Source organism: Curcuma longa, chromosome 8 (genome assembly GCF_044706935.1).
Source record: "Curcuma longa cultivar G26 ecotype Majalengka, Jawa Barat chromosome 8, ITB_CL_G26_1.1, whole genome shotgun sequence".
Classification (NCBI taxonomy): Eukaryota; Viridiplantae; Streptophyta; class Magnoliopsida; order Zingiberales; family Zingiberaceae; genus Curcuma; species Curcuma longa.
Genome location: NC_133868.1, coordinates 3,768,458 through 3,786,688, shown reverse-complemented (window position 1 = coordinate 3,786,688; position 18,231 = coordinate 3,768,458). Strand labels below are relative to the sequence as shown.

The window sequence follows — 18,231 nt, the reverse complement described above, 5'->3', positions numbered from 1 at the left end:
TAGAGGGAGGGTGAATATCACACTACTATCAAAAAAGGAGAAAAACTTGTTACAAAGGAAGAAGAGAATTGTAACACAACTATTCTTTAACTGAAATGGAAGTAATAAAAGTTATCAACAACTAAAGAAGAGAGTTTCGTCGTGGGTTACCGGAGAGCCACTCGGTGTGTCAACAATAGTACTTGCCAAATAGAGTTGTGCTTAAAAGCAATGATCAATAAGAATTATTGAAAGCTGATATTATTTGCAAACTCAAACACCATAATAGATATATTATAAATAACCAAGAATATAAATATAGAATATTCTGAATTTCTTATTTATTTTCACTTAATTAACTTCATTAGATCATGACTCGTTTTCTAATATTAGAGAATGTAATTACCTATTGCTTTATTAAAATAATTGAGAAACGAATTGAATATTACACCATAATAGAATTAGACTCCAATGAGCTATCCCAACACTCCTATCAATCATTTTGAACAATAATATAAAATAATAGTGAAGAATCAATCATTTTACATTAGTCATAATTATGATGATCGATTTTACTACTCAATATCAATATATAAATGATATATTTAATTTAACTTTTTAGAGTTATTATATATTATAATTTTAGTCAGAATTAATGTTGAGTAGAAAAGACATACAAAGTCAACCCCTAACATAGCATGAGTTAACATTTATTTTTATTATCATGGTACGCCAGAGTGAAACAAGGATTGATTCAACATCAAGCCAAGAAGGTGGCAATTCTAGCAAGGAGCATAGTAGTGCTTTTGCTGTCCGGATCATTCAGATAGAACCCATGATCCTCCCCTTTTGTCTCATACAACTCTGCCTTCCCGAGCCATCCACTCTTCGTCGTCAATGCCTTATAGTACATCTGTGCTCGATCCCTCATCGCGTCCTTCTCTGATGTGCACATCAGCATGCGCATGCACCCTAGATCTTCCAAACTTGGCGCTCCCACCGCCAAGGGATTCACACGCGGATCATCATTCCCAGCCGTCGACTCTGGGCAAATCATCCCCCACAATTGATCCAACCTTTTCCTTAATTCTGGGTCAGCTGCCGCCTCCGAGGCTGTTAATTGTTTCCCCCAGAAGTAAGGATCTAGCAGTATCGTCCCTGCTAGCTTCAAGCCATTGGAGAGCCCTTGAGACCCAACTCGCATAGCCAGGTTGTGCACGATGTTACCTCCAGCACTATCGCCGGCTAGATAGACTCTATCATAGTCAGCATGATCGATGAGCCAAGGTTCTACAAAGGATTATGTGCCAAAGAAAACATTATTTTTCTATGTATTATTTTCTAAAATACATATGTATTGTCATTTTTCTCACCTACGTCACTGCGATGGGATGCGACCCATTCGAGAGCAGCCCAGCAATCATCATATTGCACAGGGATATGGTGCTCTGGTGCGCGACGGTAGTCGACAGAGAGGATGATAGAAGAGGAGACCGCTGCGAGGCCATTGAGATGGCGATGGACGATGGGGGAGGCAGAAGAGAGTATGCAGAAGCCGCCGCCACGAAAATACAGGATGAGAGAGAGCTTTTTGCTAGTAGAGGTGATAGGAGGAAGATAGATGCGGGCAGAGACGTTAGCAGTAATGCGGATATCCTTCGAGTTGACACTAGTGAGGGGGTCTAGGCCGGCTGGTGTTTGCTCCTCCTCCTTGAGCCGCTCGACAGAGCCGTCTTTGTAGACACGAAAATAAGGGGAGTAGTCATAGATGACAGGGTTGTCTGATGCCATTCCACATTCCGAAAGTAAAGACAAAATGATTATATAAAGCATTCCAATTGCTCGTACCGACCGCATTTGCTTTAAGGTGGTGGGGCTAGAACATGATTGAGGCATCGATTTGGTTTTTCTTGTTTGAATTGAGGCTTTAGATGTTTCTTTGGGTTCCCTTGATCGCATAGTGATAGGTACCACATCTTTCCCGGACATTCTAATTAGAGAGAGGGAGATTAATTAGTTTACTTTGCAATGAAACTTGTGAGGGGTTATATATATTTATAGGGTAGAGAAAAGTATGGAGGTTTATATGTTAAATATAGTTATTTATTTTTGGGGTTTCAAAATGCTAATTTTAATAAATATTAGTTAGTTTGGTATTTCATTAGCTAAAGATGGGAGGAAATTGACATTTGATATTAATTTATTCTGTAGGATTTTCTGTAGTTATTTATTAAGTAAGAATTGAGTTAAAATAGTTGGGTTAAGTTGATTGGGATGGATTAGATTAACTTTAAAATTTATTAGGGTTTCTTGGTTATGTTCTGGCATTTAGGATGGTTTTTACTCCTCTTGCAGGGCCCTGAGCGATTATAGGACTCTCGTATTATACGAGGACCTATATCTGGTGGTGTCATTACCTTGGTTGCGATATATCAAGTGGGTAATCTCTGTAATTGGTCAATACAGATCTACTCTCTTTTCAGTGCATGATTCCTTTTACAGTACTTATAATTTTGATATCTTGACTCTAATTATTCTGTTATTTGCCTACTTCTTTTATTAATCATGTTCATATCATGCTTGATCTTATTTCCGTTGACCTTGGATTAATATTCCTGACTGTGCTTCTACTCTGGATATGACATTTGTGATCATTATTGTTATAGTTCTTTCCTTATGATACTTGAGATTATTATGACCTATACCTACACTTATTGATTAGCCTGGTAGGTGCTAATGACTATGAAATGAACATCTCATCATGAGGCCTGATAACGATTGTAAATCCCAATGATGTGGGTCTATCGTGTCTATAGTTGGCCTTTAGTAGTGTGTTGATATAGGTGGTTATGACCCCTACTTCCATCATATTAGTGGCGACTGTATGGCAGTGTACGCAGTCGATGGCTGTATGGCAGTGTATGCAGCCGAGTCGATGATCTGATCCTGACACCAGTTAGGGGTGGTACTCGGAGAGTATTAGAGGATAGATATAGGCTATAGGATATGTAGCTTATCATAGCTACGGGATCACCGGACGCGGAGCACTGATCCCCCGATTTGGATCACCGGACTACTTGATTGTAGGGCGCGGAGTACTGATCCCCTGATGCCGGCCATACCCAGTCTCAGATGCTTGCACGAGTGCTGTAGCGTGTGGGGCAGTTGCATCATGCATACGCGCATCATATGCATGTTATATATACGTATTGGACCGCAATGATCCTGCATTTTGATTGTTTATTTGTTTGATTCTTGATTGTTGCACTTTGTTTGACATGTCATTCATATGGTGCATTACATGAGACTATTCTAGTTGCTTACTACCGACAGATATATATTGATACCTTGCTGAGCTTTGGTATGTATCTTTGTTATCTTTATCTTTTGTCATGCACTCGCTGTTTATATTACCCACTGAGTATTTGTAATCACATCTTTGGACCCTGGGATTTTTCTGTCTTCCCAGGTACCAGGTAGGAGCTTACAGATGATGCCAGGGATCTGCCAGCTGCGCCATCTCACATCAGAAGAATTGGTAGATTTAAGTTATTCATTTTAGTAGTAGTTCGATATGGTTGTATTAGCATTCATTACATTCAGTATGGTGTAGATAGATTATATACACTGATGTGGTTCTGTCGTGTTTTTCCATTGCATGAATGTTCATCTCATGTGGATTTTCGTATTTACGGGTTTCGACTTCCTCGTGATTTCATAAGTTGTACTTGTCATATTTTCGCTTACGCATTCCGGTTGTTAGTACATGTGTTGGGTTGATTGCATGTGGTCGTGTGGGCCTTATAGGTAGAATTCATTAACTGTTATGTTTACTTGTATGTGTATGATCGGACGTGTAGTCTATATGTCCGGCCGCATGTGGCCGAGTATATTCATGTTTGTATTCAGGGAATTATCAGCGATACTGGGGAGGTGCTGCCGCAATTTTTGTACGGTTATATCTCGGGTCCTGACAGACAATATGCTACATTGTGAATCCATAAAACCTATAGATTCCGTTCTCAATTGTCATATATTGTGATTTTAAATCAAAGCTACATACTATATACTAGTTTCTATAATGGCACTATAGGGTAGATTTTAACATTATCACTTTACCTTGAATGATATATAGTCTCACATCCAATGCATCGTGAGAACATTTATTGGTCAATATAGATAAAATGAACTTATAACTACGGTTTGGTATACCCATAAACTTCGACAACGAAGGCTACTCTACATTTTCAGATAGCCAAAATATATAGACTATAGTTGTGAACATCCCAAAAACTATGACTTTAGTGTGTTAAACACATAATCTTAATTTGAAATGCTAAAATATTATGGTTTTAAAGTTTAGAAAAAACATACATTCTAATTTAAACAGTAAAGAAACATGATGACATGGCATGTTATAAGCATTTAAAATAAAATATATACATGACATGGCAAGTATGCATGAGTCAAATAATTCATGCAATAATTTTTAGTTTCTAATAATATATCAAATTCACGATTTGATACATATCGTGTGGACCAGCGAGTGTGTCAACCCACTTTGACATACTTTAAATTTTATTTATTTTTGTTACATTCGGTAATATTTTGAATTAATTTCATAATTAAAAGTAATTTATTATAATTAAATTCATGGCTTTTAAATTTTTGTTTGAATTAAGTTATTAATTTTTAAATTGAAATTGAATTTTAAATTATTTTTAATTTGATTTCAAATTTTAAATTTTTAATGATTTTGAATTTTTATTTTTTAATTGATTTCAAAGTTTAAATTTTTAATTAAGAATTTTAAATTATTGATTTCAAATTTTAAATTTTAAAATTTACTTTTTTTAGAATTATTCAATATTTCATAATTAAAAGGTACTCAATTATAGTTAATTTTATTATTTAATTTTAAATTTTAAATATTTAATTTATTATAATTATTCAATATTTCATAATTAAAGGGTACACAATTATAGTTAACTTTATTATTCAATTTCAAATTTTTAATATTTAAATTATTTAATTTATTTTTAAGATTTGAATATTCATTGTAAGAATTTTCAAGATTTAATTTTGAATTTTTATTTATTATTTTATTAATTTTAGGATTTATCTTTGTGGAGTTTGAATTTTTCTTAATATTAGAACTATCTTAAACTTTTAATTTTGAATTATTAATTAAATTTGAATCATTCAACTTATTATGATTGTTACTAATTTTATCTTATTTAGTTAAATTATTATTAATTTTCAAATTTATTAAATTAATTAAAGTTAATTTATTAAATTTATCATTATCTTGGTTGAATAAATTAAAAACTTGATCTAATTTTTTATTTATTTGAGATAAATCTTGATTAATTATGTTTGAATTATTAATAATTGAATTGGTTAAAATTGAATTAGTCACATTATTATTTAATCTAGATTTATTAATTGATTTATTTAAATTAGATAAATTTTCATTGTTGATAAGTTTTAAGTTTAAATTTTTTAATTTAGAATTATTTAAATTTGACTTAGTCAAATTATTGGATTTATCCAAGTTTGAATTACTCAAGGTTGAATTATTCAATTTATTTAAATTTGCTAAGTTATCCAATTTTAAATATTTCAAATTATATAAATTTTTAGATTTATCTAAATTCAAGTTATCTAAATTTTCTAAATTATTAATTGTTGAATTAGTCAAGTTGATTTTTTCTACCTTATCTAAATTTTCAGAAACATCCAAATTTTCAAAGGTATTAAATCTAACATGTAATTTCCTAGGGGTATTCTCATAAATATGCAAACTACCAAAATCGCATCCTCTAATTCTGGTTTTTTTACCGTCTTCCTCTCCGGGCACCAGTTCTTATAATGTCCGTGTCTTTGCCACTTGAAGCACTAGATGTGATCCTTGTTTCTTCGGGCTCTTGACATCGAATCTTACGAGTAGGACACTTATTTTTGTAGTGCCCTTTCTCCCTACATTTAAAATAAATAATATGGAATTTAAAATGAATGTTAAAAAATTTACCTTGCTCCCCCTCCATCTTTGTCGTCTTGCTCCCTTGGCGGTTAGTCCAATCAAGAGCGCCGCCTTTAATACAAATTGTAGGATTGTTGGAACACGCTAGAGGGGGGAGGGTGAATAGTGTGTTGTTGCTTTTGAAATCGTTCATTTTCTAACAAAATAACTTAGCAGTGGAATTAGAATAACATGTAGGGACACGCGGATTTACTTGGTTCCTAACCCCCCATGGTTAGTACATCTATGGCCTATATACGGGAGGCACCCATCCACTAGTGGTCTCCTTTTCGAAGTTGTTCAGAGACGAAGAAACTCGTCTTACAGTCCAATAATAAATAAAACACAATAACATAAAGTAAGACAAGTAATAAGAAATTAACCAAACAAGTTGTCGCCGTTCTGAAAGTCCTGAGCGCCTCGCACTCCTACTGGATCTTCCACGATTGCAAGATCTTGGCTCCGTTCGCGTTCAGAATCACCACTAGGAGAGGAGGATTGCTTGTATGTTGATATTCTAGATGTGCACGTCATCCCTCCTTTTATAGCATGCTCAAGTCGACTCTAGCAGATCTCAAGTCGACTCCACGCAAGCCCGATCGACGTTCTCCGCGCGTCTGGATTAGATTTCGACCACTCAAGTTGACTCTAGTCTCAAGTCAACTTGAGACACTCAAGTTGACTCCAATCTCAAGTTGACTTGAGTCACTTTTGACCTAGTGTAAAGGCCTCTGAAAGATCTTCGAAACGCATCCGACCGTGCCTCGTTCTGATTCCCGAGTCAAAAGTTATGACCCATTGAAGTTCGACTCCTCATGTGTTGCCCCTGCATCATGGTTCCTGCAAGACAAGCATGAAGACAAACAACCTAACTTTACCTGTGGGTCTAACTTTAGATTTCTACTAAAATCCTGGGTTAGTTTGACGCCTACTATTCCATTCTAGGAACGCGCCCTTACCCACTCCATTCGAGAGAATTTTTTTCATTGCCAACCAAGTCCTTCTGACTCGTTGGACTTTTGCTCTGCTCTGTCCTCAGCCCCCAGGATTTGTGTTGCGGCTCGGTTCTCTCTGACTAGCCTAGACTTCTGTTGCGACTTGGTCCTCCAGACCAGCCCAGACTTCACCTGGTGCTTCGACTCTGTCAAGGCTTCCGCTTGATCCTCCAAACTAGGACTTCTCTTTGCCTAACCTACAACTAGGACTTTCCTTTGCTTGATCCTCCAAATCAGGACTTTCACTACCTAGCTTCACTCATTAGGACTTCCCTTACCCAATCTTCCAGATCAGGACTTCCACTGCCTAGTCTAACCGACTAGGACTTCTCGCTAGTCATTTGGTCTGACTAGACTTCACTCACTTCATCCAAATATCAAGTCATGTTTGGATCAATCCCTTGGTCAAACTGACCAAACTTAGGTGTATTGTCAAACATCGAAACTCAAGGTAAGATCTTAGTGCTTCTTGCACCAACAAAATCCACTCTTGAGGTGGAATGCTATGAGTTGAGGTAAACACCTCTCCTCCCACAATTTGCTCTTAGTAAGTTCTTCTTGGAGTTTGGAGGTTGATCAATTGGAGCAATCACTCTTGAAGCCTATAGAGAGAGAATGTACACATCTTCCGCATACATGCGGGGTAGAAAAAAGATGGAACAACATCAGTCTCTACAAAGAATGGATCAAAAAATGTATCACAACCTATAAAATCAATTACAAGTAACTCAATGAAATTTTCTAAAAGATTACAAGAGATACCTTGTCGTACGGAAAGGTGCCTAAGGTTCTGGATAAGTGAATGTGGTCTTCTCTTGGTTAGGTAAGGACTCTAGTTCTAATTCAAGTAGTTATGCAACTAAAGGAAGGGATTTTTAGGGCATTGCCTCCTTAGCACAAGCCCATATAATTTCATCATTAATAAACTCAATTTTTGCAACTTGAACCGTATCAATGAAAATTTTGCAACCAGAATCTACAAAAAATAACATTATTAAATTTAGAATTATCTACAACTACAACATTACAACATAAGAAATTAGCGGAGCATTAGAATTAGAATCAGGACTGTCACAAGCTCTACAATCCATCTCTACACTAGAGTATTGTACTTGTCACTCGATGATTGATGTTGTAAGTTAATCCAATTGCATTTGTAATTTCTGACTTGATTCAGCATCTTGCTGTTTGGACTGAAAAGTATAAGCTTCATGTTGCATTGAGAATTATTGCTGTTACAATAACATTTGCTGGATAAGCTCCTTAAGATCTTGTACTGACAATTCTGGTTGACTGGGAGTAGGAACTTCTTCCTTAAAATCTTGAAATGTCTCCTAGGAAGTTGGGCCGACCTACTGGACTAGATGTGGCCAGGTAGACATCGAGTCATCCTAAAATCTAAATGAAATTTGATATGTTGAATAAGAGTGATCAACCTACCGTACTTCCCTATACCTAAAATGTGAATGATCAACCAAACCAAAATTATAGGTATTTGACAGTGATTCATACCTATGTTGCTATTGAGGCGGGAAGTATAGAGGTTCGAGCTGATAGTTCTGGGGTTTAGATTGGTGACACCGGATAGAATAGTGATTATTCTGGAGGCAGAAGATTAGAGGAGAATTGGGAAGAGACCAAGTTCGAGAAATTTGGAAAAATGAGTAGAAAGCTGCGACGACATCGCCTTTAGGATTTTGCCAAAAAAGGAAAATTTTATTTAATTAAACCAAACTTCTTCCACTAAATATCAACTCATAAGATGTTTATATAGACCCAAACTCTAAAAAAAATAAAAAGGAAAACTTCTTAACAGACTCGAAATACTAAAAATCCTAAATGGATTTCAAATATAAAATTCTAAAAAAAATTATAACAAACATAAAATCCTAAACAGACTTCAAATATAAAATCATAAGAAAAATTCTTAATAGGCTCGAAATCTTCAAAATTCTAAACAAACTTAAAATCTTAAAATATAAAAAAATAGAACTGTTTAAAACTACTCTAAATACTAAAAATTCTAAAAAATAATAAAAATAAAAATTATCAAAATAAGTAATAAAAATCCTCAGATCATCCTGCATTAGTAGGCCACGGGTTGATCATCTTCTTTGACGATAGTCTCAATCGTCCTTCTTTAAGGCCCAAAAGGGAGGTTAGTAGCTTCGAGTTCTTCTCGTCATAGCTCGAAGCTGAGAGTTAATATATGGATGCTAATTAAGGATAACTAGTTCATCTAAAGTGACCTTCCATGAGACTTTATGTGATTCTATACATGTCTATGAAGATTTCATTGTAGCTCGGGTTCAAGTTTCCTTCGACATGAGGTATTCAAGTAATCTTGGTCTTGGAGATTTATACTTTGATATCTGAAACAACCTTCTCAATAGAGATGTGGACCCAAGACGATTGGGTATAAGTTGAAATGTCAGAAGGTGATTGACTAGCTCATACAGGATTCACCACTCTTTTTATTAGGAGATGTATACCCTATATCCACTTGTCAGAATTATTACTCATATGTCTTTGGCCAAAGTAAAAACACATCAAGAAGATGGTACTCATGGATAGATGTTTGAATAATTTGAATGCACAAGATAAGAAACAACTGCATGAGCTAGGTGTGACGTAGTCAATCAAGTAAGAACTGACACATAGATCATGTCCTTAACAAAGCATGTATTAGATGAGTGACAGGAACATACGCTTGAACAACTGTAGCTGCTAAAGTATTTAGATATAGTTCTGGAATCAATTGTGATTTTTTGATTAATTGAGAGTCATGATGTACTTACTAGGTGTCATCATAATAGATATATTATAAATAACCAAGAATATAAATATAGAAAATTCTGAATTTCTTATTTATTTTCACTTAATTAACTTCATTAGATCATGACTCGTTTTCTAAAATTAGAGAATGTAATTACCTATTGCTTTATTAAAATAATTGAGAAACGAATTGAATATTACACCATAATAGAATTAGACTCCAATGGGCTATCCCAACCCTCCTATCAATCATTTTGAACAATAATATAAAATAATAGTGAAGAATCAATCATTTTACATTAGTCATAATTATGATGATCGATTTTACTACTCAATATCAATAAATAAATGATATATTTAATTTAACTTTTTAGAGTTATTATATATTATAATTTTAGTCAGAATTAATGTTGAGTAGAAAAGACATACAAAGTCAACCCCTAACATAGCATGAGTTGATATTTATTTTTATTATCATGGTACGCCAGAGTGAAATAAGGATTGATTCAACATCAAGCCAAGAAAGTGGCAATTCTAGCAAGGAGCATAGTAGTGCTTTTGCTGTCCGGATCATTCAGATAGAACCCATGATCCTCCCCTTTTGTCTCATACAACTCTGCCTTCCCGAGCCATCCACTCTTCGTCGTCAATGCCTTATAGTACATCTGTGCTCGATCCCTCATCGCGTCCTTCTCTGATGTGCACATCAGCATGCGCATGCACCCTAGATCTTCCAAACTTGGCGCTCCCACCGCCAAGGGATTCACACGCGGATCATCATTCCCAGCCGTCGACTCTGGGCAAATCATCCCCCACAATTGATCCAACCTTTTCCTTAATTCTGGGTCAGCTGCCGCCTCCGAGGCTGTTAATTGTTTCCCCCAGAAGTAAGGATCTAGCAGTATCGTCCCTGCTAGCTTCAAGCCATTGGAGAGCCCTTGAGACCCAACTCGCATAGCCAGGTTGTGCACGATGTTACCTCCAGCACTATCGCCGGCTAGATAGACTCTATCATAGTCAGCATGATCGATGAGCCAAGGTTCTACAAAGGATTATGTGCCAAAGAAAACATTATTTTTCTATGTATTATTTTCCAAAATACATATGTATTGTCATTTTTCTCACCTACGTCACTGCGATGGGATGCGACCCATTCGAGAGCAGCCCAGCAATCATCATATTGCACAGGGATATGGTGCTCTGGTGCGCGACGGTAGTCGATAGAGAGGATGATAGAAGAGGAGACCGCTGCGAGGCCATTGAGATGGCGATGGACGATGGGGGAGGCAGAAGAGAGTATGCAGAAGCCGCCGCCACGAAAATACAGGATGAGAGAGAGCTTTTTGCTAGTAGAGGTGATAGGAGGAAGATAGATGCGGGCAGAGACGTCAGCAGTAATGTGGATATCCTTCGAGTTGACACTAGTGAGGGGGTCTAGGCCGGCTGGTGTTTGCTCCTCCTCCTTGAGCCGCTCGACAGAGCCGTCTTTGTAGACACGAAAATAAGGGGAGTAGTCATAGATGACAGGGTTGTCTGATGCCATTCCACATTCCGAAAGTAAAGACAAAATGATTATATAAAGCATTCCAATTGCTCGTACCGACCGCATTTGCTTTAAGGTGGTGGGGCTAGAACATGATTGAGGCATCGGTTTGGTTTTTCTTGTTTGAATTGAGGCTTTAGATGTTTCTTTGAGTTCCCTTGATCGCATAGTGATAGGTACCACATCTTTCCCGGACATTCTAATTAGAGAGAGGGAGATTAATTAGTTTACTTTGCAATGAAACTTGTGAGGGGTTATATATATTTATAGGGTAGAGAAAAGTATGGAGGTTTATATGTTAAATATAGTTATTTATTTTTGGGGTTTCAAAATGCTAATTTTAATAAATATTAGTTAGTTTGGTATTTCATTAGCTAAAGATGGGAGGAAATTGACATTTTATATTAATTTATTCTGTAGGATTTTCATGGAAATTTTTTTTTTTGGCACATTAGGGCATGCGTGGGGCAACTACTTTTAATTTCTTAAAACTAAATTATGATTCCTATCGTATATTGACATATATATCTCTTAGAGACTCATATAATAAGAACAAAATTTTTGGTCTGCCTTCAAAATTATTCTTTAAGAAACTAACTCCATCAATAAAAATGCAAATCTTGAAAGCAATAAATTATATCGATCAATATCCATACTATATATTATTAGACTATACAATATAGTGTGTCAGAAACTTTTATATTATAGATTAGAAGTAGAAGCTAGCATTCATCAAAGTTGTCAACTTTTGAATATTTATAACATGAAAGACAATATGCTACATTGTGAATCCATAAAACCTATAGATTCCGTTCTCAATTGTCATATATTGTGATTTTAAATCAAAGCTACATACTATATACTAGTTTCTATAATGGCACTATAGGGTAGATTTTAACATTATCACTTTTACCTTGAATGATATATAGTCTCACATCCAATGCATCGTGAGAACATTTATTGGTCAATATTGATAAAATGAACTTATAACTACGGTTTGGTTTACCCATAAACTTCGACAACGAAGGCTACTCTACATTTTCAGATAGCCAAAATATATAGACTATAGTTGTGAACATCCCAAAAACTATGACTTTAGTGTGTTAAACACATAATCTTAATTTGAAATGCTAAAATATTATGGTTTTAAAGTTTAGAAAAAACATACATTCTAAATCAAAGACTACTATTTATTGGTAATATACTTGAGTTTGACAAATCAATATACTTTGATTTATAAAATAACACCACTAATGTTGCTTTAAAATTAGTACACCCAACTACCTCCAATTTTCATTTTACACTTTAAATTATCCCACATAATCAATTTTTTTCAAGTCCGTTATTTGATATTTGTCCATTTTAGAAGTGACTACAAAAAATATGATTGAGACATTGAATTAAGTGTAGGATCGGAAACACGCTAGAGGGGGGGGTGAATAGCGTGTTGCACGCTTTTCAATTTTTTCGTAAGTCACGAGTGCGAACGGAAGCGAAAGATAAACTCAAATGCGAAAGCGATTATAAGCAGAAAGAAACGAATGCGAAAAGTAATGACTCGGTTGGTTTTTTACTTGGTTCACAGCCCAAGGCTGCTACTCCAAGGCCCACGGTCCTTGATCGTTTCCTTTGGGCAAATCCACTAAGGCACTTGCCCCTTCTCGGTAGCAAGTGTATCGAAAATTATAAATTCAAAAGCTTACAAAAAGTTCGGTTAATGGAAATTATAATAGTAAATGTTTTACCGACTTTTTGTTTGCACAGTCGCTCTCCGGATGAAGATCTCGGCGTCTCGGTGTGAATCTGAGTTGCTTGGATCAAGTGCAGCACCGACGTCGAAGAACGAAAGCTCGGGAGTCGCGAGAACGGAGTTTGGATGCGAAAATAGGTTGTGTTTCGGCTGCTGCTCGCGACCTCCTTTTATAGTCCTCCTGAGTCGACTCAGATGCCTATCTGGGTCGACTCCAGCTTGCGTGGCAGATAAAGATTTATCGCCTTCGCCCGTTATCCTCTCTGAGTTGACTCCGATTGCCTTCTGGGTCGACTCCAGTCGTTGTGGCGTCAATGGCGATAACTTTTGACCCTGAGTCAGCCTGAGTCGACATAAATCCTTACCTAAGTCGACTCCAAGCCGAGCTGGCGGAAAATCAACCCGCTGACTTCCAGATTTCGGGTGACTCTGCCGGAGTCGACTCTAGAACCCATCTGAGTCGACTCCAGACCCGAAAAGTCAACTTTTCGTCCGGAGTTTGTGTTCGTTCAATTTTTTCTTCCTACAAAAGATGTTAGCAAAATAACATGCAAAGGATAATTTATTGAGTCGGTTCTCGGAACCAACTACGAGTCTTAACTTCGGATCTCCAATGAGATCCTGGGTTAGACCGACGCCTAATGTTCCCCTCGGGAACGCGTCCTCACCAACTCCTCTCGGGAGAATTTACCTGATTGCCAACCGAGTCCTCCTAACTCGTTGAGCTTGTGCTTGGCTCTATCTTCGCCCCCCAGGATTTGTGCTGCAACTGATCCTCCTGATCAGGTCAGTCTTCTGCTGCAACTTGGTCCTCCTGACCAAGTCCAGACTTCTGCTACAACTTAGTCCTCTTGACCAAGCCCAGACTTCTGCTGCGGCGTGGTCCTTCTACTGTAGGATCGGAATACGCGCTAGAGGGGGGGTGAATAGCGCGTCGTCGCTTTTCGAATTCGTTCATTTTTCTATCAAAATACTAAGCAATGGATATTAAAAATAAATGTAAGGACACGCGGATTTACTTGGTTCCTAACCCCCCAGGGTTAGTATATCCAAGGCCTATGTACGGGAGGCACCCGTCCACTAGTGGTCTCCTTTCTGAACGGTGTTCGGAAGCGGAGAAACTCATCTTACAGTCCGTAAATAAAATAAGCAATACAATTCAGAAAGTAAAGACAAGTAAATTGAAAAGCAAACACTTTTTGCCGATCCGGAAGTCCTGAGCGCCGCGCACTCCTCTTGGATCTTCCCCGGTTGCAAGCGTCTGGCCTCGTTCGCGTTCGGTAGCGGCTCTTGTCAGAAAGGAGGACGTATGAGTTGTGTTCTGAGCTGCTGGTCGAAGGCTTCTTTTATACTGGTCCTGAGTCGACTCAACTCCCCATCTGGGTCGACTCCAGCTGATGTGGCAGATCAACTTTTATCGCTTCCGCCCGTTATCCTGTCTGAGTCGACTCCAGTTGCCTTCTGAGTCGACTCCAGTTGATGTGGCGTCAACTGCGATAAGTCTTGACTCTGAGTCAGCCTGAGTCGATTCAAAACTTTATCTGAGTCGACTCCACTACCGAGTCGACTCAAGTCTCTGATTGAGTCGACTCAACTCAAGTTTGACCTGAGTTGACTCCGAACTTGACTTTGAGTTGACTTTGCTTGCTTCACCTCTGCTTTTCCCTCTTGCTTCCAACTCCTGGTTCCTGCAAGGCAAGCATACAAGCAAGCAAACAAAACAACCTAAAACCTTATTTGTGGGCCTAACTTTAGATTTCTACCGAAATCTTGGGTTAGTCTAACCCACTCCATTCTGGAGAATTTATGCCAACCAAGTCCTCCAGACTTGTTACACTTTTGCTCGGCTCTGTCCTCAGCCCCTAAGATTTGTGCTGCGGTTCGGTTCTCTCTAACCAACCCAGACTTCTGCTACGGCTCGGTCACCCAGACCAGCCCAGACTTCTGCTGCGACTCGGTTACCTAGACCAGCCCAAACTTCTACTAGGACTCGGTCACCTAGACCAGCCCAGACTTCACCTAGTGCTTCGACTCTGCCAAGACTTCCGCCTGATCCTCCAAATCAGGACTTCCCTTTGCCTAGCCTACAACTAGGACTTTCCCTTGCCCAGCTTCACTCATCAGGACTTCCTTTGCCCAATCTTCCATATTAGGACTTCCACTGCCTAGTCTAACCGACTAGGACTTCTCGCTAGTCGTCTGACTAGACATCACTCACTTCCACACATCTAAACATCAGATCCTGTTTGGGTCAACCCTTGGTCAAACTGACCAGACTTAGGTGTATTGTTAAACATCGAAACTCTAGGCAAGATCTTAGCGCACCTTGCACCAACATTAAGAACATTTGAAAGATTGAATTTTTAGTTATGTGAGTGAGTCAAATATGAAAGCATTTTATAAGGTACAAATAAATAGTAGATGTTTGTTCGTGTAATTAAATTCTGCTCAAGGTTGACCAAGCTTGAGTTGGAAAAATTGATTTGAGTTTCGATATTTGATCAATATGTTTCGTAGTTGAGAGTGAGATATTAAGTAAAAGGGAAGATTGTTGGAGGGTGAGATTGTTTGTCCAATCAATTTGGGTTTGGATGTTTGATGTTGAGCGAAAAGTCACGTATGTCAAGGTAGTTGCCAAGAGTAATTCTCTATCTAGAGATATGACCAATTCTCGTATGTCATAATGTAGCCGAATTCTCATAGGTTAATTTTCTCTTTATACCTCATGTACTTAATTGCAGTGATTCATTAAATAAAGTACTAATATCAATCAAACAATATATCACAACCAATAAAATCAATTAAAGGCAACTCTATGAGATTTTTCAAAAAATCATGAGAGATACTAACTTTGTCGTGCTAAAAAACACCTTGAGGTTATAGAAGAATGAATGTAACCTTCTCTTGTCAAGTTAAGGCTCATGCTCTGGCTCAGATAATGCAACCAAAGGAAGTGATTATTGGGGCTTTGCTTCAACAACACAAGTTCCTACACTTTATCATCAAATACATCATCAAGTTTAGTTGATGGCTCTGGCTCTAGTTTGGGTGATTGTATAACCAAAGGAAATGATTCTTAGGGCTCTACCTCCTCAACCCAAGTTACTACACTTCTGCCATCAACAATTGCATAGATAGACTTAATTGACTCCCATCATCATCAGCAACACCTACATCAAGATAAGGGTTGTATCACAAGCTCTACAATCCATCTCCTCCAACACCTAGATGCTAGTCAAAATACCACCTGAACAAAGTTGACTGGAACGTTGTGCTAGCAACTAGTTAATGGAAAACATCATTTGATCCAAGTTGATCTGGCAATTCTGGTGTCTTGCTTCAATTTCCTATTGTTGCAAAAGGGTTGTTGCCTCATCTCCTTTAGTTCCTACATTGATCCATTAAGTACCTATACTGATGTCTCCATTGGACTGAGCAAGCATATCTGCGCTATAATCCGGGAATGCCCCCTACGGATCTAGCTCGATCTGTTGGACTAGATATGACTTGTTAGACATATAATCATCTTGAAATCACTATGGGCTCTTACATACTATGTATGGCTCTATAAATTAAACTTGTGTATCCTCATACCAAAAATATGAACAGTCCACTCAAATAGAATTATAGGTATTTGAAAATGACTCATACCTATGTTACTGCATCATGGGTGGATAATACTACTGATCAAGCTGATAATACTTAGCTTGGTAATACAGAGGCTGCTCAGAAATATATTGTTGCATGTCCCCAACCAGAACAAAAAGTCATTAAAACCTTCACAATGTAGATAATATGGATGCATGATCAAAGAAATTTTATGTTGTTTCACTGATACACTAACAACAAGATCACAAGACACAGGGCATATAAAAGATCAAACATATGGATATATAAGCATTAATCCCATGACACATTTTTCCCCCAAATTTTTATGTAAAAGGAAAAGAAAACAATCTTAAAATCATCAAAAACCACTAATATTCCCCGGCAATGACTCCACTTTGATAAATCAAGTTTTTTCATGAAATTGGATCAACAATATTACCGAAACCCCTCCCTACACTAATGCAGTACAGAAAAAATGACCTAGATCGTCCCTTAAGGAATGTTGCCGCTGAATTCTAATACTAGAATCAAGATATTCAGAACTAGGGTTTTGTTTTTTTTTCTATTCTAATCTAAACTATGATTGCAACGAATTAAAGAAACACAAAGCAATTCATGAAACTATTTTAATCTAACATATGCATCAAATAGAAAATAAAGGGGACACAACCTAACTCATGCAATTGGAAAAATAAGTAATCTTCTAGGGAAACTTAAGCAACCTATACTACAATGACAATTCAATTCATGGAATCCAAAAAAGAACAAGCAATAGAGCTTAGCCTTAGCCAATGTATGCAAGAAAACAATTGTAAAGAATCAAGATTAATAATCATTAAAACCCCTAATGCATTAACCAAGTGATGTGAACCCATGAGAGAAAAATCTCAAGAACCCACAATAAATTAAAAAAGAAAGAAGGAAAGTCTAAATCGAGAATAAGAATGAATAGAACCGCGACCTAATGCTTAGGAACACTGAACCTTGGTATATAGGAAAAAGGAAGATGCCACAACCTTGGGATAGAGGTTGATAAGTCTTTGAACGCCACAAGGGGATGCCTTGATAAGTTCTAGTTCGATGAAGAAGAAACAAGTGAGAGTCTCACCATGCTTTAGATTGAAAATATGTCAAAAGATACATGTATGACCCTCACCTCCTTTACTTATAGTTATAGGGTGACCTAAAAACCCTAAAAGGCCAAAAGAAAATTCATTTAGTAAAGACCTATGTAGACTACTTAGCCATTTTAAGTTTATGACATCATTACAATCGAAATAAATATAGAAATTGAGCCTAAATTGTGGGTCAAACTTTCTTCAATTATAACTTTGGCATTGACATCTTCAATTAGCACATTAAGTGCTTCCTTCATCTTCTTAGTCTTAGCCCTTGTAATTGGGCCTCCATTGATGCATAATGGATCATCAACAACATCTAGAGTGGGTTGAGCATGATTCTTATTAGCCTGTTGGGCAAGTTGTTCACTTTATATGACTCCATCATTCCCCCTCTCCTCAAAAGGATTCGTCCTCAAATCTTGATCACCTACATCAAA

At 37.2% G+C, this 18,231-nt stretch overlaps 2 protein-coding genes across 2 annotated transcripts; both read right to left on the bottom strand.

The window, feature by feature from the left end:
* Positions 1-739: 739 nt before the first annotated feature.
* LOC141833863 (2-hydroxyisoflavanone dehydratase-like) lies at positions 740-1,770 on the bottom strand. Its single transcript, XM_074721376.1, has 2 exons — positions 1,353-1,770; positions 740-1,269 (listed from the first exon to the last, which is right to left on the bottom strand). Exons 1-2 carry the CDS (start codon positions 1,768-1,770, stop codon positions 740-742), a joined length of 948 nt encoding a protein of 315 aa, XP_074577477.1.
* Positions 1,771-10,283: 8,513 nt separating this feature from the next.
* Positions 10,284-11,314, bottom strand: LOC141833862 (2-hydroxyisoflavanone dehydratase-like). Its single transcript, XM_074721375.1, has 2 exons — positions 10,897-11,314; positions 10,284-10,813 (listed from the first exon to the last, which is right to left on the bottom strand). Exons 1-2 carry the CDS (start codon positions 11,312-11,314, stop codon positions 10,284-10,286), a joined length of 948 nt encoding a protein of 315 aa, XP_074577476.1.
* Positions 11,315-18,231: the final 6,917 nt, after the last annotated feature.